This window comes from Ischnura elegans, chromosome X (genome assembly GCF_921293095.1).
Source record: "Ischnura elegans chromosome X, ioIscEleg1.1, whole genome shotgun sequence".
NCBI classification, from domain to species: Eukaryota; Metazoa; Arthropoda; class Insecta; order Odonata; family Coenagrionidae; genus Ischnura; species Ischnura elegans.
This window is the reverse complement of record NC_060259.1, coordinates 39,180,565-39,205,157: the sequence shown is the minus strand read 5'-3', so window position 1 is coordinate 39,205,157 and position 24,593 is coordinate 39,180,565. Positions and strand designations below refer to the sequence as shown.

The following is a 24,593-nucleotide window of genomic DNA, read 5'->3' as shown; positions in this document are numbered from 1 at the left end:
AAATCAGAGGATAAAAATGTGTATGACTGGGACTCGACCCAGAATCTTCGAATCCGAAATCTTCCGCACCGTCATCCTTGTCCATTTTGTGCTGTGTGTTCCTATATCTTTCGTTCCATCCTGTGAACTCATATATTTGGATATATTCCTATGTAAATGTATTCTTATGGCGTTGTGTGAGCGGATGAGTGATTATTTTTTTATCAATGCATAATTTTAGAATACCTGTATATCTGGGGGTTTTAGCTTAGTAATCATATTCATAATTTCCAACGCAATGCCCGAATCGTTCAGAGTCCAGGGGCGGTTGAGAGTTGTTTACCTTGGTCTCAACCGTCCCTCGGACGTCGAACGAGTTCGGTTTCGACGCTTACGAAGTTAGGCTATTTTGGATGGACTATTACGAAGAGGAGTTACGGCCTAGAAATGCTATATGGAATGATGAATCAAATACTAAGTGAATTCATGCAAAATATGTGACGGTTTCATATTTTACCCAAATTCACCCAGAGAGGAGAAGACTCATAGTTGGTCATTGATATTGAAACATATAACGTGATATGCGCTTGTCGTGCCCTTTGCAGGCTAATCCTGGCGTCGTTGGTGGCTAATGATTGCAAAAAATCAGAATTTGGGTCGCCTTAAAATCCATAACGCCATTGAAAACTCTACGCTATTGATAATTTCCTATTATTAAGTCATTATTGTATGATCGTTCTGCAGCCGTTCAGTAGTTGTATGAAACGAATTTCTAATGGACGTCCTCTTCAGTGCCGAGCTAAGAGATTGTATAAAGGATGGGATTGGGTAGAAGGATGGTAATTTATTAGTACAAGAATGGTCGCTGGCGTGAAGTCCACTATAACCTGATTGAGTGCGTGCCCGAGACCTATGTAGAACTTTTTCCTTGGAGTAAATCTGCTAGGTGAGTAGATGAGCGATCGTATGTTTGTGTTTTTCTTTTTTTAATATCTGTGTATTTCTCATACTTCGTGAGTCCTATATTAAATGGAACACATTTTACAATTAAATGTTCACTCGAAATAAACTTTGGATAAAGAAAAAACTTTGGTAAATACCACTCAAATTTTGCCTTGGCGACCTAAGTTTTAACACGCCGTGTCGTGCCTTATGTCAAGTTTCCGAAGTTTATTTGGCCCACAATGGATCACCTTCATTTTATCTCATCGGATTCTATTTCCTCGATATAAACAATGTCACCACTTCGAATTGAAAACGTCATGGATGAAACTAGCCAATCACAGTCCTCCATGTCTCGGGGAGGTCGGGGGAGGGACCAAATGAGCTGGGGATTTTTCTTTTGCAATTTTAGCCGCAAGCGTAGAGTCCAATAATCGCTCATTTACCTTTTCTTAATGCTTCGTCATGGGAAAAAACAGGCACTAAGGAAAATACTGTGCTCTTCCGTCAATGGCGGAAAATTAGCGTAAAACCGGGTCGAATCAACGAAAAATTGGCGTTAGATATTCTCGAATGCGCATTGCTTTTGTCAATTGTTTCAGCGTCTTTCTTCGGTGATTTTTCATTCAAACTGCACATCGTTGAATAAGGCTTATCGGGACGAAAAATTATATGGATATTAGAAAAAGTAGTTCCAGACAAACATCAAGATGACTAAGGAACAATTCAACTTAATTTTAATGCAATGTGCATTGGTTTGCTGTTAGTCCTTCGAATAGTGATGAAAGGCACCCAGTACGAGTGAGTTTTTTCTAAACACCCTAAGGTCGATAAAAATTATATATAATAAATAAAATTAAATAAAGGCACCAAAAGAAGATATTATAAGCGAAAAAATAATATTGGAGCAATTTATTGAGTGGGGTCATTAAAATAGGCATCATATTTACTTTTGTTTGTTCACGGTGTATTTTGAGAAGCGGGTAGCAATAAGGAAATTGTCCAAGCAACGAAACAGGAAAAATACCTGGAATTACCTAGGTTTTACTATGAAAAGCTAAAAAAATATTTTTTTCAAAGGGAGGTAAATCGCTGGAATGAATTAAGTGATTCAAAAATCAGGTTTCATTTTAGGTGAAAAGCCGAAGTGAATCTTAAGTGGTCAAGTTGAGGAATTGGGAGGAAATGAAGGCGATTAAGTAAGTCATTCTGCAAAATCCGAAATGAATAATCCGAAAAAAAGCTGAAATGAGTAAGAGGAAAAATTTTCCGTCAATTTTTGTTCTCTAATTAATTTGCACCAAAAATAAAATTCTGCTTGCGGTTGAACTTAAGACAGAAAGTCAGCATTTTCGATTTTTCCTGTCTCCCTAGGCGCTTGTTTACTCACCTGAAACTTTCATCAATCAGGCTTGATTAATAATTCTCAGGAGTGAGCTTAGGAGTGTGATATTTCTTTTTTTATTATTTATCATCGGCACGAGTGTGGTCACTGCCGTGAGAGAAATCTTAGCAAGCCTTGGAGCGTGTGAGTGCGTGACGCCTCCGCGGAAATAAGTTCCTTTGTGCAAATCTGCCGGGCGAGTACCCGAGTTTGTACTTGTTTTTTCCTTTTGTTTTATACGTTAAAGATTTGACAGATTGATGCCTTCCTTTCCACACAATTCCTCAACTTGACCACTCAAGAGTCTGTCTTAGGGGAGTATATTGAGTGAGGTTTATAGTTTCTTACAGGCACATAGCCAGGAATTTATTCCGGGGAAGTCTAATGCAATTCAACCGCCCCAATCAATTCGACCATTTCATGGAGTGAGTCACGCAAAATTTTCGGAATATGCATTCAATAGCAAAATAAGTTTTTACACAGATGATCATACGATGAATAATTTTGTCGCACGCAATATTTTTGGGTAAACTTAACAAATATATGCGGTGCCAAAGGCCCCTTCAGCACCCTCCTCGCCTACATGCGTGGCTTCATGTATGGTCATAGCCAGTGGTGTAACTATGGGGGTGGATGAGGTGGATAGATCCTCCCCCCCAAAGCCTCAGAGAAATTAAAAAAAAATATTTAAAACTATCGTCTGGTAATGAAAAATAATAAATGCAACTTCATAAAGTTAAAGATAATTAATTAGTATTAAATTTTAAGTGCCAAATCGAAGTTCAGGAAATGTAATTTTTCAAAAATTTTCGGACCCCTCGTCGCCTGGGGGGGAGTCGTCCCCCTACGACTCTCCCTCCCCCAAAAGCTTACTCCTAGTTACGCCAATGGTAATAGCTATATATTGTACTTGATGAATTATTTTCATCACTTCCCAGCGACTTTATTTCCATTCGGGGTGGTTAAGAGTGGCGGACAGGGTGGATGCTTGGCGTACCTCTCGCGTTCCCCGCTCAGCGCGAATCACGTGCGACGCGTAATTGAGGTCGGCCGAGTAGGACATGTCCATCAATTGTGCGGCCTTCATTTAAGTCCCTTTTCCTCAGCGGCCACCCGCCCGGAGTAACGAGGACTTCTGCACCGCTGGACCAATGGGCGGGGGATAAAAAATAGCGGGCTCCTAATATGTCTCCATTTCCAATCGTAAAACCTTCGTAAAAACTTCTCGGAAAAAAAGAATATTATGTCTGCGTTTCAATATTCCATTGAGGAAACGTATTGGCCGAGTCCAGTGGCGTAACTAGGCGTTTGAGAAATCTGAAAGGAAATTGTATGCAGCTTTGGAAACTTCAAATTTGGAATCGGAGGAGGAAGCCTCCATAAGAAAGAAGCGAAAGCCAGAAAGGTTCCAATGTCAGGAAGAATCCCCAGAAGACACCCTACCATCACATCCTGATCCACCAATGGGCTGGTCAGTTGAAAATAAACTTTTGCTTTACGGAAAAATATTATATTTTAGTCATTTATCCCGATTTTTCCCAAAGGATCCAATTTGAATATGAATGTCTAGAAAATATCTTCCCAAGATATGTTGTAGATATCAGAAAAGCGGGCATTCAGATAACTACAAAATATCTAGAAGATGTCTAAAAGATATTACAAGATATTTTCTAGACATTAGCTGAAGACGTTCTGGATATTTTTTAGACATCTAGAAGATATTTTATGCTATGTGGGTAGATTGACTACCGGTTATCGAGGTCGTACACGACGTAGAGCAGGGGCGCAGCTAGGAATTAAGGCTGGGGGGGGGGGTTTAGGTGCAAGTAATACCGGGGTGTGTGGGGGTATGGAATACCAACCAGGATAAGCGGTAGGTGCGAGATAAATAAATTTCGGAATTTTAAGATAAACGGTTCAAAATGGTGAGTTTTCACGGATTTCTGAGTGATATTTTATTCATCCTTACACTATTCTATTAGTAATATCAATCCAATTAAGGAAAACGGATTAAACTTAAAAATTTCTCTGAACTCTGGGGGGGGGGGTTTAACCCCCAAAACCCCCCCTCGCTGCGCCACTGTGACTAGGAATATAATTTGGGGGTGGGGGATGGTCTGGGGGCGACCCCACCTCCCAGGCAACGGGATAATTTTTTAAAACTAACATGCCTGGAAATGCATTTTACACCATTTTGTCACTTAAAATTTGGGTTTTACTCGTAATTATACGGGAAATCATCATAGCAGAGAAAAAATTAGTATACTATATAATTTTCTGAGGCTTTTGGGGGAGATGGATCTATGCCTTCATGGTTACGCCGCTGGTTGAGTCAAAATGTTTCCCAGCACTGAAGCATCTTGAGTACTAAGTAAAGTTGTTTTAATTAATTAATTTTTATGTCCCAATATGTTTTTCTTTTTAAAGAACAATATATGCTCAATTCGAGGAGAGAAACGTATATATTGAGTCTACATGTTCATTGTTCTGGAATAATATTGGGTATGACCACATTCGTTTTCATGAATGCATTTTGGTGTTCCAAAATATTTTTAAAATAACATTGTGGAAATTTGTTAGAAATAAGTATCTGCTTAGTGCCAATAGGTTTCAGCAAAGATAAAACCTCTTTTTCATGATGGGAAAATCGAAAAATGCGTAATAACATCTCAGCATTGGCTGGAGTGCCCGCACTTTTCCCACGGATCTGATCTGTTGTTAACCATGAATTTAGTTCCAGTTAGCATGCCCCTCCAGCCTACGTCCTGCTTTCCTCTTCATCTCCTCATATAATGTGCAGCCCACATCACTAACGATTCGTGCATTGCAGGACTGTTTTGGCATTCCTCGACGGTTTCTTCACACAACCAGTCCTTCTATAATTGTTTAAATCAAATGGTCACGCCGTAGAATGTGCCCGATTAAAGTGCACGAAGCAATTGTTGATGGAGGCTTTCGCGGGGTAGTGCAGCATGCGTAGCAAGGTTTTCGGGTTGACCTCCGCGTCGTTTCATCTTCTCGACGACAGTTTCGCCGGCGTTGTAGCTGGCGTTTTCAGGTTCGAAGTGTTTGATGCAGGCTTTTGCCCGTCTTATATAGGCCTTGATTTGGGCTAGGTGCGTTCTGATTGGTCCGTTTGGGTAAGAGTCTCTTCCAGGTGTTTGAGAGCGAATAGCTGTCCTCCCTTTTGAATGTGGATACAAGAAGTTAAAATGTAACTGCCATCAGAAAATTATCTTTTGCTACATACTTGTGTGGCCTGACATCAGAACGACTTATCGACTTTAAAAACGAAGTAATCGCATGAATTTCATTATAGCGTCTCCTGTCGGCAGATTTCTGACCCTACTAACGTCGAAAGCTCCGTGACCGAAACTCCTCCACTCGATATTCGTAATGCTACTCGAAGCACTCGAGTCAAGTACCAACGACTCGACTCGAATTTTCGAGTACTCGCGCATCCCTAGATGTTGTAGTTCATGTCTCATTCTCATCTGTTGTGGACCCATGTACAGTGATATCTCGTGTTTCCCGTCATTTTTAAGACGATAGATTCATGGAGTTTGTAATAATTCATGGTCAGATCTCAACTAGAGATGTGTGATTTCAATGTGATTTCTCACCTTGGATTATCACGCCATTATGCCTAACTAAACGAATCAGGTAGAGAGGGGCGCTGTAGTGTCATTCTTGAAAAACATTACAAGAAATTGAACATTAAGAAAATGGAATATAAAATAGTGTACGAAATAGACTTATAGAATTAACAAATTGACCGTCGTGTCATGTGAAGTTTTTGACTCACTGTGTATTCATTCCCATTGTCATTGAATTCCTATAATTATTGTTCATGTTGTTGAACCAACGATTTTGTATTAAATTTTGGGAGCGTATTCTTCCAATTTACGGGGCAAATTTTTTTGAATCTCAGCATGCAATTCCAGTCAGGAGTCCATACCCGTGAACTCAGCATTTGCCTTGTTATTTACCACCTAACTTTTGAGTATCGACATTCGCGAGTCATTTAGGCGGCAAACATTGACACATAGTAGGTGCTTTGTGATGATACATTAAAGAATTATTTCATTAATAATGATTAATTATTAATTCATTCATATTACCCGATGTAAAATATTGGAATTTATTTCATATGGCTGGAGTTCTTTTTCAAGAGTAGAATTATCACTAATAATGCTGCTTCATTAATTCCGGAAAGTCCCTATTACATTATTATTATTATAAATTGGTTAATGTCTATTTTCTGGGGGCTTACCGATGGCCAGGGTTACCCTTGCGACCCTCTTAATAGGATCCTTCCCGCCGCCCGGCTCAAGACCCACCGCACGCCGTCCCAACCAACGTGATTCACTGCTGCAGCACTTATGAACCGCGCCAAGTGTGTCCGGCGTTAAGAACCATCTTGTGCATTCATTTACTACCCGGGTTACCACACGATTAAGGTGGTCTAAGGTAACAGTTGGTCTCCGAGAGCTCTTACCAATAACTACTTTAGAAAACACTCGGGCCGCGTCCTGAGGCAACAAGTTTGCTATTTTCCAGTCTCATTCGGGACCTTTTATTTGATACATTTCTAAAAACGGTCGAACCTCGATAAGTGAGTGTTCAAGGGACTGGCATTATTTTCTCGCTAATTTTGCTGCTTCTCACCTAAAAAGATTCCGGAATGACCTCTCTGTCTCTTACAGAGGTACAAAGAAGGAAGTAGAGAGAGGAAAGTGCAAGGAATTCACAATTAAATACTTATTATGTATGTAATTATCCATAAACTTTGATTATTTACTAAATTTATTTAAAGAAATCGGTTGATGTATTTTCAGATTTCCTTCTATGATTTTTGATCTCATTTCTCTTACCAAAAATAGACTATTATCTATTTTTAAATGACTCTACAACAGTATGTCTTGATTCACTGGAATCGAAGATGCAACAGTTTAAACTTCCGAAATTTTCTTCAAAAATATATTGCTGTCTCTCTCTTTCAATTTGTATGCGTTAGGAATTGATGGAGTCATGAAGCATGTATTATCTTCAGGTCAGAATTAATAAAATATATGCAAATCTAAAGTTTGAGTGCGACATAGCTTTCCCGTCATTGTCGAAACTACACACATTTCCCCATCTGAAATCAGCCAAAAGATCTCTCACTTATAGACGTTGCTAGATTCTCACTTTGGGTAAAATTGAGGGGACCTGACAATTAGTATAACTAATGGAGGTTTCTCACTTAAACAGTTCTCGCTTATCGAGGTTTGACTTTTTTGATTTGGAGTGTCTTTTTTGCATTTCACAATGTTGGATACAACCCTAGCCTTTAGTAGCCCATAAAACACTAGGTCCACATCCAATGGATTCAGGGAAACATCAAATTTCACACCATTGGACACGGAGTTTGTTTATTATTGTAAATTTGTTATTATTATTGCAATTAAAAGCCCCTCAACAGCAATAGCAGTGTAATTTGCAATTCGTTGACTCAAAACTATGTGTGGAATTGATCCCTTATTACCCTGGATATGTGAATTCAGAGGAAATATTACTCCCGCTCGACCAGCCTTTTTCGCTACGAGTATCTTGTTTAAAAATTACGCCATCATCTTGAAATTGCGGGGGTACATACGAGGTGTATTCAGGAAATAACAGGAATTCCTAAATTTCGCTGATTTGGTGTTCGGAGAGTACAATGGTCGCTTTTAAAAATTATTTTTGTATTCTCGCCCCTGAAAAATGATAAAATTTTCAGCTGCATCTATTGTTTACTTTGCCTGTGGCAGGCGCTAAGGTTAGACGTAGGGGCGGTGTGGGGTGATCTGGGGCCCTGGGCTGGGCCTCGTGATGGGGCTCCCGTTACCGGGGGTTCTCCCCCGAAAAATTAAGGAAATTGCACGGCCGGGAAGAGAGTTCGACGCTATTCAGGCTCTTGTAAACCAGGTAAAAGTTTGAAAAAAGCAATTCGTAATAAAAAATAAAATGAAAACTGAGAATTTTACACCTTATAAATTGAAAAACGTATTACGGTTTAACTGTCTATTGTTTGGAGAATTATTACCTTGAAACTGCGCTGAAATCTAATAAAACCTCTAAAATAACCTTCTCGAATTGCCCTTTAAAAAATCATTAGGTTCTCTTTTATCTTCGGAAACTTTTATTTTATTTATTTTTTATATATTCTTTTTACATTGAGTAAGCATAAAGTGTATAGAAACTAATGGAAACTAATAATTTTATAACTGAAAAAAATTGTTTTTTTATTAAGTTTTTATGAGCTCGGTCATTTTCGGCTCATACTTCATTGCTTGTTCGTCAATTGTTGGTCAAAAACAATAGTGTTGCGATGCCCCAGCCTCCATGTTCGCCAGGCATGGTTACATAGGACTTTTTCCTATTTCCAAAAATAAAGAGAACCTTAAAGGGCCGTCGTTTTACAAGCATAGATGACATTAAAAGAAATCACAGACAGAGCCACAGGCTATCCCAAAGATCGAGTTTGAGGGGTATTTCGAGGATTGGAAGAAGCGCAAATGCATAACATCTAATTTTGAAGGCAACAAGTTTAATGTAGACGAATATAATTTTTTTTTAATTCAATTCCCGCGATTTTGTGAAAACCTGAAGAACCCTTCTAAGGATTTCCTCGTAGAGTGGACCCTTTCCAGCATTTACTTCCATATCAAATTTGAAATTTTCACTCCAGTATTTACTAAACATTTTTATGCGTGAGACACAGGAAATTGTCTGTATACCCATTCTGAAAATTCTTATTTGAAAGAATAATGGGAAATGAGGCGAAATATTTCGTAAGGTTCACTTATCATGTTTAAAAGGCACAAATTGGGTTTCATAGCAGGGATAAATTCCCGCGTGGATAGGATGCCTTCTCCAGGACATGGGTGTCTGTGATCGTCTGTTAATGATTGTTTATGATTGTTTATGATTGTTATATGTTTTATTGTTTACCTCCTGATGTAAAGGCCTCATTGTGCTGTTTTCGGGGGTAATTGAGGTAAATAAATAAATAAATCATAAACTATGCTTTGAAATGATTGTTTCTATTGAACATCATAAGTAAATCGTTCAAAGTGGTTTAATTTTAATATCCATAAATAGTGGAAAGGTTTCACACAGTGAAGGCTGAAGTTATCAGTAAAATTATGATAGCTTAAGTTTAAAACGAGTAATGTGTGGGGAGAAAAAAGACAAAACACGGCCAGGCTAGTGGGGAGTGATTCACGCATCTATGCCTTAGTATGGAGCGAACTCTACCCTTACCAAGTAAACCCTAAGGTAATCACTGACAGCATTAATGACTGTCAACTCTAATATTTTCTCTCCTCCCGCTTTCAGGAATAGGCTATGGGACGACAGTGATATGCTTCTTCTTAAACATCTACTACATCGTCATCCTAGCGTGGGCCATGCACTACTTCTTCAACTCCTTCACATCTGATCTCCCGTGGGCCACGTGCGGAAACTGGTGGAACACACCGACTTGCTTCCAACACGGAGATAACTCATCGATGAGCTCCGAATCTCCAAACAATGCATCTCAGGGTGGAGTCACAGAAGTAGTATCAAATCTGCAGCGGAAGGACGCTGTGATTGAATATTGGGAGTGAGTAATCAATTTCTTTCTTTTTTTGAAAAATTAAGTGGAGCCACCGATTAGCTCAGATGAAAATGTCCAAAGTTTAGAAAATCGGAATGCCTGCAGTTTTAGTTGGATATAATAAATATCTCCGAAACCGGTTTATCGATTGACTTCGGTAACCATACGTGGGGAGTTCAATGTCAAGTTTTTTTTTCACGGCGTACAATGGCAGAAAAAAATTTCACACCGAGTAAGGTCCTCCATTCAGGTTCAGCCATCCAATGGATTTGGATTCCTGAATCCCTGATGACGATGGGCGAGTTACACATCGAAACGTCGGAAAAAGGTATGGAGGGCATTACCCAGTGTGAGACCAGAGAAATCTTCACTGTCATTTGTGGAGAGGATAATGAGTATTAACGAGGTAGGTTCTCTGATGTGTCAGCGAAAACAAATACTTTTAATTAATGTAATTAAAAAAGGTTTTTTTGATAATGGCTGAAATCGATTGAGGCTAAAAGGTAAACTTAGCGCACGCAGAATGTTGATACATATTCTTTATATTTTTAGTTATTACTCCATAGACTTTTAGCCAATTGCAGCGCCATTTGCATTTGACTGACGTGATTTAATCTCAATTATACCATTCATTCCCTACGTGAAGAGTTCTCGAGATCGCCACCGCGTCAGCAACTGCATTGCTGCCAAAGTTTCGATGTCCAACTCGGCTGTCGTCCTCAGGTCTATGAATCTCAAGTGAGAATTTTGAGCTGTTTATTGAACAGTTGCTCACAAGCAAATCAATATTCTCACTCGACCAATAGGACGATGGCCGAGTCGGACATCGAAACAGCGGTAGTAATGCAGTTCCAGACCCGGTGGCGATTCCGAGAACTCTTCACGCAGTCTATTCGCCGGGAAAGCACTAAATCTTTCTCCATTCGTTCCCTAATAACTCCAATAGTAACACTGCGACTTAAAAGTTTACTTTTATCATAATCATCATGATATTACGAACATGTTTTCAATTTTAGTCAAAATGGCATACGATCTCACACTATTCATAAGTTTTTCCCATGCTTACTCGGAAAAGAATCACTTTGTGAACCTCTATTGAATTGCGAACTTATAAAAACGGTTTACAGATATTTTAGCACGGAAAGTCTATTTTTTGAGGCTATCAGTCGATGTAGTACAACTAAACGAGTACATTTTAAAGTATTCATGAAAATGAGATACTTTTCTTCTCGCCCCAGCCTCCTTAAATCAGGAAATTTTTAGCATTCCACACTCCTCCCCGTACATCAAAATCGAATACCGCTGTCGAAGATATTATTTTCACGGAGATACCTATTCGAGAATCTCAGTCATGTCATGGGAATCAAGGAATGTGGGTAGAGTTGTTGTCTTCTCAGTGGCCCGTTAGTTCGGTTTCGATTTCATGCTCAAGGACATTTTTTGCTTTTGATATTAATATGAATTTCATCGCTGTTCACGCGGCATATTTTACAAGTACCACACCATATCTCTCTGATTGTATCGTTAGAATAATAATAAAATGTATCAATATCGTGATGTAATATCATTAATTGTTATATTGTTGAGGTATTTTATTGATTCTGTACTTTTCAGCCTACTCTGTCCAATGGCCTACGTATACTGAGGATAGGCTTCCTATTCCCTGGAATGCAACAATACGAATTTTTCCAAGTATAAATTACGTCTATCGATTCGCATATCTAATGTGTGTTACATATTATTTTACGTGTATTTTTTCATGTACTTACCATTTTTCGTTAAAAGAATTTGATCATTTGCTCTTCTTTAATAATTTTCCCAATTTAATTCAATAGGAATCACTCCATTTAGTGCATTGCAGTTTAAATAAAGAGATAGTAGTCGCCCGAAAACTTAAATGCTCACGAAGGAGGTGAAATATTAGAAAGGCCACGAGGTATTTCGAAAAGGGCATGAATGTCACTCCGCGAGCGGTATTATTCCGTACACCACCGTGTCATCTGGGAGCTCGTTGGCAGCGGCGCAAACGTAATGGGGAGATACGCGAGCGGATCGGAGGTTGAGCGAAGATGGAGAGGAATGAGGCTGACACCGAGCATGTCGTTCCGATTGCTGCATCTCGCTTTCCCTCCCGCTCTTGTTTTCCTCTCGCAGTGCTCCGTGAAGATGAAGTCATACTCCGTAATGACGAAATGACGGGATCCTCTTCGAGTGACTGTGAGCCTTAGCGTAGATTGGGTATACAGCAGTTCATCAAATAGCGTACAAATTAGGCAACACCAATGTCACCTTTTCTATCGCCCAGTGACAGTGGGGGATCTGGTAGTTTCAGTGGCCAGAGTGGTGGCTTTCCACCCCGTAGGCTCGGGTTCAAATCCCGGCGGTAGCAGAGAATGTACAGAGAATTCCCGATCCCTACTTGAATGTTGTGTGGAGGACATTATAAGCGCAACACTCCGTCCGTCGGATGGGACGTTAAGCCGTGGTGGTCCCCTTGGCGCCTTCCGTTAAGAGCAGGCTAATGCTGACGCCGGGTTTCTCTCCACCCTTCCCTCCCTTTCATTCCAGTTGTCGCCTCCTCCAAATACCATATACCCAGTGAAGTACTTGGTACCAGCAAAAAAGGAAATAAACTCTAATTCTACGCCTGTTAAACTGAAGTCAGGAAGCGTTAAACCCCGAACCATGAGTACACAGGTGACTAGTAGCATAGAGTAAGTATATACTAACTCTATGCTAGTAGCCAGAGATTAAAAAAACTGTTTTTTGTATTTATGGGTTTTTTGGTGTTGGAGGGAGTTCAAGCAGTTTCGGTGTCATCCAGTGAAAATTCCTTAGAGTATGCATTGGTAGACCTAGAGCTTATTCGATCAAATTAATGAATACGCCCGCTGCAGCAGATTCATATCTGATTCCAGTGGTGGTATTTATGGTAGTCGCTATAGTCGTGCCTCATCGAGAGCAAGCTGAATGTTACAGATGCTATCGGCGACAATAAATGCGAGACAATCCTCAGGAACAGTGGTAAAAGAGGCCGAAATCAATTTTCCGATACTACTAATTTATCTCTCAGGTTTACTGGAATAAGGTTTGAAATTCTTACTTTTTGGCGATTTTAGTTTTAACAGGTAAATAGAGTATATTTAATTACATTTCATATATATAGCATCAATGATCATATGTCTAATGGCTAATGTTCTACTAAGTCTACTCCGAAAATTCACTACACACTCCGAAAATATTTAGATGGCAGCAAAAGTTTTCGACCACTAACTACTACAAAAATACCAAATGCCAGCGGTGGAGAGGGAATTTGAGAAACTTAGAAAGATCTTTTGATTCTGTTTGGTGTTTGTATCATTTTTTTCATGACGCTGATTGCGACAGACTTCTGCTAACCTGACAGGCTAAAGACAAAGAGGGCTTCACTCGGTGGTATGGGATGAGTTATCGTCGAATGACAGCTTCAAAACATCCTCCAGGGTTCCAGTCGGTGGTCTGACGGGAATAATTAGCGGAAGCGTTTGGGTGGCTCAAATCCTTGGACTACATTAGATCTGAAAAAAGAGGGCATTGGGTATGGTGAACGGGAAGAAGTCAATTACGGCTTCGATATTCGATAGAGTCAATTTGGCAGATTGAAGTTAATCAAACAATTTAAATTGCTTTTGCGTCTTATGTTTATTCTTTTTAGTCAATTCAGACGGTATAACAGTTTAGTAAAATAGGAAACAAACTTCAAGCGTACAGCTGTATGTCAACAAAGTTTTAATAATACTTCTCAGCTCTTCACTAAACATGTTAATCGTGTTTCGTCGATTTTGTCTATCCCTCAATCTTTCTCATCTAAAAATGTATCTAAAAACTTAATTACTCGAAATGCAAATACGAGCTCAAGGAAGGTTTTTATGATATTTCTTAGACACAGAATGTGTTATGTCGTATCCAGATTTGTGAAGTTAAATACCATTTATTACTTTGTGTAAAATAGCAGGTAGTAATGCACGAAGTAGTTAAGTAAATTTGATAACTATTTCACACAGGTTATTTGAGGAGGAGACTGTCCCTATAATTTTAAATATTTTCACTTCACCTACAATTTTAATTTGTTTTCACTTACGCATCAGTCTGTCAGGACCGGTTTTTTAGCGACGAATTATTTGTTAAAAAATTACGTAATCATTTTTAAGTTTTCTTGGATATTGACTATTGCTTATACCACTTTTTTTAGTAATAGTTAATATCTAAGAACACTTCTGATGGAATAGCACAAAGTTAGTAATAAGTTAGTTAATTTTATTACGTAATCACCTTGAAGTTTTCAGGGTAGGTACATACAATGGACCATTGTCAACATTTACCTGTTCTTAAAATAAAAAGAAGAACTTTGTGCTTTCACAAAGTTCTTCTTTTTAATTTAATTATGAATCGCTTTCACCAAGTTACGCCTCAAACAATCAAATTTACCTGTTCTTCAAATTAAACGATTTTTTCCAAGCCTCTTCTCGAATCTTAAATTTTTAGGTCTGACAATGATATATAGGGAAAAGTATGTACAAATTACTGCTGTCCATACCCACTGGAAATTTGAAGATGATTGGATAAGTTTTAAGGAAGTAATTCCTCGCAAAAGACGACAACATAGACCGGGATGCAAAGGAATGATTTGGCTCTTAACCAGGCGTGCTTTATAGAATACTCAAATTTTTTCTCACGGTTAGCATTTGGATATGAGCTAATTTTTTCCCATCCGTGTGTAGTGACGATTGAAGAGAACATTTATGAGAAGACTGCATTTGACTTAAATCGACTGCACTCGTGCCAATTGACTTCACGTCTGTTATCGGACCCCACATGTGTAACGCACACACAGCACACCCATGACGTCACACCCCATTCCTCCCCTCTCCCCTTAACCACCCCTCACTCTCTCCACCTTGACCTTACCCAAAAATCTCTCCATCGAAAACTGGCTATAATGATCGCCTCAAATACCACGCGCTCCAACACACCTGAGCCGAAATGATAAGTTAACGAAAGCATCGATCATCAAGTGGAAAAAGTCTTCCGAATTTTTTTAAAAGGGAGGAAAAACAATATTATTTAATTGTCCTGCTTAAGTTAATATGTAATGTGGTGATCACTTCTATTTAAAACAACGCACTTGCGGAACCAGTCGCCCGAGTCGAAATTGCCCTAGACGTGATGATGAGGCCATGACCCTCGCGACCTTCTCCCCTCCCTCTTTCTTCCCCTGAAGTAGTCTTTCAGTAATCTCAGGAAAATCTATCTCAGTAAGCACCTCACTTCCGCAACCCTCTGATTTTGTTTTTAAATTCACATATTAGACATCTATGATTGAGTGTGAAGCCACAAACTAATGGAATTGAGATTAATATGCTTTATGAATTGATTTTTTCCAGTTTCCTGCATTAAGTAACCTTTTTTTAGTAAAATTTAGGTACTCTAGCTGAGGAAATCATCGGCAAATCAAAAAAAAGGGATTTTGAACACACAATTTGTTGCTACGCTTTCTGTTAAAAATGTTCCTTCATCAAATGCTTCAAATACTGAATATCTTATATGTTCTGATAATGTTCAGCTCTCTTCCACTGCTTCTCTAGCTGCAGCCATCTGCTACTGAACAAACTTACGACGTTACTGTCACCCTATTAGATTTTTTATTAAATAGCTTGAGACCAATAAAATGCCTTTGGGATAAGTAACCGATATCCTACGTCCTAAACCGACGGAAATAGTATACGTCGGACACTAGAACTTCAGGGACCCTTTGGATCCTTGCATAGCCTTTATTTGAAATAGTGACCTTCATTAATTATCTTTAGCCCTTTAACGCTCAAAAGACTTGCGATTTGAAAAAAAGTTACGAAATTTGGCAGGGTGCATAATGAATATTTTACATGATTAAATAAAAAGTTTTTTTTTCTAAATTTTTATCCCAAAATGTTATTTTTTACTATAAACTTTAAAAAATTTAGAATTTTTGCAAGTATAATATGTCCTCTACATTTTTATCTACAGCCACCATCTTTTACTGAATGATTTATTATTATTTTATTATTAAATAAATATTTATACAATTTTTTCCTCCTGCATTTTTTGTTGCAAATTTAACATTCAACTTATTGAAGTTTCGCGCGTTGAGGGTTGCGTTTCGTTCATGGGACAATCATTACTCCACCTTATACATTTTGGTACAATGATAAACCTTTCTGTGCTGATTCTTTCTGATAAATATGAACAAATTATCTTAGATAATTTTTTTTATTGGGAGAGTGAATGAACTTTTATCTCCTGCGTTTACAAAATACTTTACATTGACAAAATACTGATAAAAAAAGAATTTTCACTCCTATAAATAACATAAATTTGCGCATTACGACGACACAGAGCCACATTGCATTCTTTACATATTACTTTGCTCCTTTTCTCTTTCTTTTTGGTACTTCAACTTGCACATCTCCGATATGTTTCAATTTTTTCTGGCATATGCAAACCTACATTCATAAGTCGAATTGTATTTTTTACTGTTTCAGCACCGGTTGAGCTTCTGCGCTTTTTTGCATAGCCTTTCATTGGCATATAACCTGATTTTTTCTTAGAACAGTAGTTACCAATTAGTTCATTCACCAGTTTTGACCTGTAATTTAGATGACTCAAGTGTTTTTGCCCCTTATGCTTCAGTATTTCTTTACACACAATAAAGCTTTTCACTATGGCACAGTCAAAAAAATAGTAAAGAAATTTTACCCACCATCGACGTGATTTTTTCGCGATACTATATGTAGATAGGTATTGATCAAACCTGTCTACTCCACCCATATATTTATTGTAATCCAAATAGCCTCTGTACATGGCACTTCTTCGCGGTTGCCAATTCTATTTCTCCTCAGAACTTTAGTAGGATTTGCTGGATTGTGCATCGTACTCACTACACATACAGGTTTTTTTCCACGATCGAGACACTTGCATACACTAATGTCCCCTGCCATGGGATAGTCAATATCCATCTTCTTCATCCTATTATTCTTTACCAGCTCGCCATCAGGAAAATATTTTCGGTTTGGTCTTATTGTTGCACAACTAAATAATTTTTTTTCAAAAGATCGGACATAAGCAATAAAGAAGAAAAAAAACTATCAAAGAAAAGACAATAGAACAATCCCTCAAGACCTTTGCTAAGTTTACAAACCACTTTTCCCCCGAGGCCTTTAGCGGGACATCCGTCACCATCCCTCCCTGTATATACATCGAAAGAAACCAAATAGCCTGTAGCAGCACAACACATAAGCCACACCTTGAATCCCCGTTTTATTGGTTTTAGAGGCATATACTGCTTCATTGTGGATCTCCCTTTGAATGCTACCATGCTCTCATCAATAGAAAGGAACCTAGAAGGTGAATATGCCGAGGGAAATGTTTCGGACAACTGATTCAGCAACGGGCGAATTTTATAGAGGCGGTCAAAATTCTGTGACCCTCTGGGGGGCATTTTAGTGTTGTCATTGATGTGTAAAAAGCGCAATATTTTTAAAAATCTATTCAAGGACATGATACGAGCAACTCGTTCACAATGAAAGTTTTCATCTGTCGACCAAAACAACCTGATGCTGGGCAAGTAATGGAATCCCATAAAAATAATAATCCCTAGCCATGCTTTGAGTTCCTCAACGGTTAGTTCTAAATTCTGCTTGTGTTGTTCGGCATACAAATTAGACTGTGCCACAGCTTCAACGAGAAATGCATCCGTGATAAAATGTAAGAGAAATGCTAGCGGAGAATGTAAATCTTTCGGAGCAATATTTGAGCCTATAGGCTGATTGAATGAAGCATCAGTGAACGTTTTAGGATCTCTCCCCCGTTTACTCCATCTGAACTCTTCTGTTTCATCATGGTCGAAGATCCTTACTCCACCTTCAGGTTCACTTTCACTGGAGTTAGAAAATTTCCCTCTTATAGACTGCACTGACACTGAGGACGAATCACTGCTGTAATCTTCGGGAACGTAATCTGAGTCATCAGGCTCCGACTCACCCTCAACAACTGTCTTCAAAGTACTAGCCTCGATGATCCTTTTCCCCTTGGCTTGAATGCCCGATGTACCAGGGATCATGGACTCGGGTGACAATCGCACTGGGATGGACTTCCTTGCTTTCTTTGCAGTACAATCTCTTTTTGATTGAACTGGGTCTCCGTCATCGGCATCTGAGTCTCCGCCGAAGTCTGAATTACATGCCTGATCATCTGTAATTTCCAGCGGTGCAAGCTCTATTTCTCTTGCCGATAAATTTTCCATGGCTAAAATTTGAGGAATCATTTATTCATAAAACGAAATAAAGTAATGTAGAACTGTGTGTCAACGAGAAAAATTATGAAAAGACTTTGGTTATCAACATGTAAGAAAACATGAACGTACCTCTTTGAAAATAATCCCCTATTTTCTAGTATCTCTCTTCCAACTGTGCAGCAGAGGTTCTGCTCTTTGTAAGTTTCTGAGGAAGACTGCTGCGAAATGAGCCTACTGAGAAATGTCCTTTTCATAGCTACGATCTCAAAAGGACACAAACTAGACATATTTAGTTTTTGAAAGATAATTAGCATAGCCTGAATATTCGTCAAGTCGACCACTGTTGAGTGCAAGCGATACAATGTAAATAATTTGAGTTACATTTTACCCACTCTTATATCGTGAAGAGTTCCTCTCCAGCTCTATATTTGTCAACAGCTGATAAGTAAGCGGTTCACCTAGCCGAAAAAAGAGCCGTCCGTCTTGACTGCTGAGCTAGTTCATCGCGTGAAAAAAAAAATGACGTCACAACTTGGAGGAGCCTGGGGAGGAGAGACCACCCAAGAGCTGCGCTAATCGCATAGTTACGTAATAGTTGCAACAATTGTTATTTGAAATATTGCATATTATATTAGAATAATTGTAAAGAATGAAATAACTTGAATTGTGGTATAATGAAAATAACTTCAACATGTAAATATTCGTAAAAAAAAATATTTTGAAAATAAATTAATAATTATCATAAATAAAAAATATAAAGTGAATAAAAGATAACGTAATTGAATAGTATTAATTTCATAAATGTCAATTACTAAAAGAGTGGAAAATATAAATACCAATTTTATCGCGCAAAAAACACAGAAATTGGATTTTGAGGAAAAACGATGAAAATAAGGAATTGTCAATACTTAAAAAATGCTCCTGTCTAATTAATAACTTTTAAAAATACATTTAAATTAATTTTACAAAGATAGAGAGACAAAGAAACGATAACAATCAGGGTTTAGATGAGGTAGCAAAGAATTCATTCACGTTAGAAGGGGGTGGGAAATTATTATCCCAATGACCTATAAAGGGGGATGAATTTTCAATTATGATTTTTTTGCATTTTTTACAACTAAATATTTTTGAGCTGGACGCAGGAAATGTATTAGTTCATCTTTTATCTTAGTATTCAAAACAGAAATATCTCTTTCGCCGCAAAATCAAAATTTGATTGCTATAATTTGTAGCCATAGTTTTAATTTGTGAATGTAGGATGATAAAATGTTGCTATGTTTGATGCAGTTACATGTTGATACTGTTAAATGTTGACAAAGTTAAAGTTGTTCATATTCCAAAAAAAAAGACGATAGCACAAGTTTTTATCCAGTAATATATCGCGGTATAGGACTGGTCAAGGGCGTATAATGCTCACGGTGGGGTCATCAGCCATGTGTTTCATAATGGAATGCGGAAAATATCTGCCAGTCTTCTATTAGAAATCATTTGTTTGCGGACGGCCAGAGGGGAAGCAAGCGGACGTCGACGAGGTGAGCGAGATTCTGCTAAATAACGACCTTGAGTGATGGAGCGAAAGGTGGGCTGGAAAAGCCTTCGGGACGTAAAGATGCGGAGTCTGACTAATCTAAGCCAGCGGCCAAGGAATGCTCTCTGGGAGAGGAATCCGAACGCGCAGAAACCTAGAGGCTATCATTGCAGACTTTTGCCTTCTCGAAAGTAAAACTTGGAAAATAGAATCGCGATATATCCTCCTTCAGGGTTTGCTTAACCGTTATCTACATCTACACACTTCCACAATATCCTCCCACAGGGGCGCAGCCAGGAATTAAGGCTAGGGGGGGGGGTTTCAGGCGCAACTAATACTGGGGGGTTTGGGGGTATTGCATACCCGCCAGGGTAAGCGGGAGGTGCGGAGCGGAGGCCTTCCGCCGGAAAAAATTAAGATAAATGGTTCAAAATGGTGATTTTTACGGCCTTCTGAGGGATATTTTATTAGTCCTCACACTATTCTATAAGAAATATTAATCCCATTAAGTGTAAAATAGATTTAAATTAAAAATTTCTGTGAGCTCCCAAAACCCCCTCTCGCTGCGCTACTGTCCTCCCAATAGGCGCGTAGAGGGAGGTGTTAGGGCAACAGCATTTAACAAAAAGAGTTCTAAGAGCATGCAAAAATTAACTATGCGTGGTGATAAATTTGAATGCTTATTATAAAGTCCGTTATCATTCGGAGAAAAACTAATTCCTATACCGATTCGTTCGGCAAAATGCCTCTTATTTGTTTCCCAAAGTTTCCATGGAACCTGGAAATGTAGTGCGGCTTTAAGATGGTGTTCTTCGTGTCGCTCTGAAATCCATCCGTCCTTCATTGCTCAAACAATCTAAGGATAGCTAATACGCAACCTCCTCACTAAAATTTACATTCAAAATAAACTCACCACTACAATTCAAACAATACTATCCATGGAATCAGCAAATCGACGCAGAAGTCAATAATTGCTCTTCTTAGCCTCACTCTTAAGTCTCCACTTACGAGCGGGATGGAACTTTATGTCAAATTTGGATGCTTGTAAATTGGTGGTCTGCTCGTTTGCAACAGTCACACTATTTCAACGCGATGATTGGTTTGGGAGTAGATGTTCGAGCTGACTCATTCATGAACCATCGGTGTTTTAACAGCAGATATACTTTCAACAAGACAATTAGATTTGCGAATGTATATTCAAGGCTTGAACTTCGCTATCATATTGCTATTAGGTTTCAACGAGTTTTTTCGCTAATTTCATAAAGATCAAAAAAATTATTTTCGCGTCCTCCTTGTTCACAAATCGCGGAAATGTGTAAAAGTAGTGATAAAGAAGTTTACTTAAATTTAATGCTATGAGTGAAAATTTTCTGTTGACAGGATCTTATTGCATTGTTTACTCTTGCTTTTGAGCACAAAAATAATTACAGAGGCGGGAGAAAAATTACTTATCTTCTCGATCAAACGAGTGTCCACGCTCCTGAAGACAAAATGAGGGGAAAATCGTACCTACCTTTCTGATTGCACGTTGGTTTAAAACAACACTATGAATTGAACCTTCTCTTCAAACTTTGAAAGCTACATGAAAAATTTCATGTTGATTGGTGGGAAAATTTTTTTTTGTTATTCAATAATTGTTCTTTAACTTAGAAATTTCTCGCTAAATTCAGTTAAATATAAAAAAATGCTTCCTACTAGATTGACTTCAAGTTTAGGTTTTCCATTTCCTGTATATCAATCGGGAGATTGGTGTGAACGTTGGGAACCCACGTCGAAGGAATGGACTGTGGATTGCCAACGCAGCAATAGGACTTTATTTATTTGATTAATTATTCACCTTCAGCATTTCTGCCAATTTAAAGTGAAACGTTGACATAATATAAATGGATATCAGTAGCAAGTTTAAAATATATACAGAAACAAGACATAAGAGACGAGATTACAAAAATACTAAGTTTAAAAAATCAACGGAAATATGAAAGGGGAAAAAGGGGGAACTTGGCGCTAACCTCTCCTCTCCATAAATACCTCCCAATTCCACACTGGGATCCCAATAGGTACGTGACCTTCACCACTCCAACCACCAACCTTCAATCTACCTCCTTATCCACATTACCTATTTCCCCTCCCCCCTTGTTGTACTTAAAATGAACTCTGGATTGTTTGGAGACGGCAGTTGCGCTTGAGAATGGCGTAGAACACGTCGAAACCGCTTACCCAGATTCAAAAAAAGCGTGGAAAGTGCCATTTATTTTAGTATGCAACACTTCCACAAAGTTAATTCACTCATCATCAACTTCGTTATGTACATAAGAAATGTGTATGAATTTTTAAATTGCATGAATACTAATTTGGATCGTACATTAGCTTCAAATTTATTTCGAGAAATATTATGGGGGAAAAGAGGGATCTTAGGGGAGGCTTTACAGATGTATGGGATGTAACAAGGTTTATGAAAGAGGCAGATGAGATCAGGAAAGGATCGACATTATCTGATGTAGAGTTAAGAAGTGAGGAGAGGCGGTAATACAAAGAGCGTTTAACAAAAGAAAGTCTGGGGATTGGTAAGCGGCGAAAAAATAAGAACGCGTGTACGGCTAAGGACTCATACATTAACAAACTTAATTCAGGAGAATCGATATTCGAATTGAGAATGCTGTAAATGCATTTTAAATAATTTTTTGCTCTTTCATCGGGGAGGTTCGGGATACCATTGAATGAAGTCGCATTTAATTTTTCTGAAATTCTTCAGTCATTACTCGCATTAATGACGATCAGAGACGTCATAGTCGGATGAGTATCACTACGCCCCTCGTCTCACGGCCTTGCGCGACCTCGACGAGGCATTTCTGTCGGGTTATCATTGAATTTTCCCGGCGGAGTTGATTGACAGAATTATGTATCTGCTCTCACGGACCTTGGATCAGCGAGCTAGGATGCTTTTCCATGTACATATATTACGCGAGTGCCGCATCCAAAGGACAACGGGAAAACGAAATGCATCAAGAGAATAGGGTTTTGAGCTTTGCAGTTAGATAAAAAATCCGCTGCCTTTCAGTATTTGGACTGATACTAGATATTAGGATCCTTCCGGAATTTAAGTTTATTCATGACTCTCGCTCTGCCAGTATGTTTTTAGCTAAGAATTACTTGATTTAAACTAAAGCTGTCATGTTGAAATTTTCAGAATATACTGAGTAGACCCTTGTCCAATTTTTCCGGTATCTAATACTAGAAAATTTCTCTAAAGTAATTTACAAATGTAAAACTTGGGTTATAGAAATATTTTAACGAATGTCTACTTATTTTATGAACTCGTTTCAGGCTTAATGTGGTGGAAATGCGAAACATCCATGATAAAATATAAACGATAAATGGTGATTTCTACTCTTTAATATAATACTCCTCTACCGACCAAGGCTTTGACATGTCGTTTTCCTTGTTTTTTTATATTTTATCATGGATCTTCTGATTGTAATTGAACTTTTCAAGGTGATTACGTCGGTATTAATTGAGTAAATCGTCGCAAATAGGACGGGTCGCGCAGGAGTGGTGGCTCCTTTTAAGTAATTCAAATGTATTCATAGCGATGGAATACTCCTCAATAAACTTGTATAAAAAGCTACACATTTTAATGAATACTCTGTAGTTCAGTAACTTTAAAAAAATAAATCTGCATTCAACTTTACAAATACATATTAACCATACCACATACATTGCAGTAGCATTTATGCATAGCAGTGGTATGCTTTTCAGTCAACCTCTGTGCAAACAAAATGTACTTATCTCCTTCCACCTATCAGGTCATGAAGGTTTTGGAGGTGCTGCAATATGCCATTTTTCCCATCAACTCTCTAAGGAGCAATGTTCCGTAATCAGAGCTAAGTTCATCCATACCTCATCGGCGATTTTCATCCTTAGCATGTTTGAGTAGACTCACACTACTTGCCAAGACGCGTAGCCCAAAAAGCAATACAGCCTATTAGCCAATCAGAAATTGGTTATTGCACGGCTCCCTTTTGTGATTTTTTTTATTTATTCTGAGACCATGATAGTCACTAACCTTTCTTTGAGGCAAGGGCGTACCGTAAGCAATCCCTGATCGTTCAAGTTGTATCATTTTAGCACAGAAAAAAGTTAATGAAACCAAAATTTTACGAAAATGTTGACAACGATTTATTAGTTTTTATAATTATTTGCTTGAAAAATAATGATTTTTATTTTAGCTCCATGTCTTATACTAATATCATTTTTATTCAAAAGAAAATCTGTTAAAAACTTTCATTTCGGGTACGCCCATGCTTTGAGGCACCGTTTTCTATGAATCGAAACTCCTTGAGGAAAATGTATAGGTAGGAACGGCGAGGTTGTGCCATTGAGAGCCTTCTTCGGACCATGGTTTTCGATGGGAAATTTACCACCATGTTTTGGGGGACTGGAAATAATTTTAAGATAAAATTCAGATTTCAACTTTCAATCGTCTGGTTAACGTGAAAATGTTTAATGAAATATACGAACTCCAGACAATATTTTCGAGAAAAATTCAGTAAAATTAATTTAATTTAATTTTTTAACGCTATCTGCAAAATTAAAGCATAGGACCTTACACCAAGGTAGGGTGGTTTTAACTCTTATTTTTAGTTCGAATAAAAAGTGTGATTTTCAAATAAATGTTTTAATTTATTACAATATTTTCTTCCCTTTCACTTTAATAAACCTGCGGTTTTTAGATTGATTTTTAAATCTATTTAAATGTTACTACTAAACTTGACTGTTTACATTCAGCAAGCGCTGAACAGCCAGAAATAGTTTTGAATTATCGCAAGTG

General features: G+C 38.2%; 1 protein-coding gene across 1 annotated transcript in view; it reads left to right on the top strand.

Moving 5' to 3' along the window:
• LOC124171353 (sodium- and chloride-dependent creatine transporter 1-like) overlaps nucleotides 1–24,593 on the top strand; it is a 61,825-nt gene that overhangs the window by 11,645 nt on the left and 25,587 nt on the right. Inside the window, exon 3 of the mRNA XM_046550514.1 lies at nucleotides 9,668–9,935. Within this exon, the coding sequence (XP_046406470.1) occupies nucleotides 9,668–9,935 (268 nt within the window). The remainder of the gene's footprint in view (nucleotides 1–9,667; nucleotides 9,936–24,593) is intronic.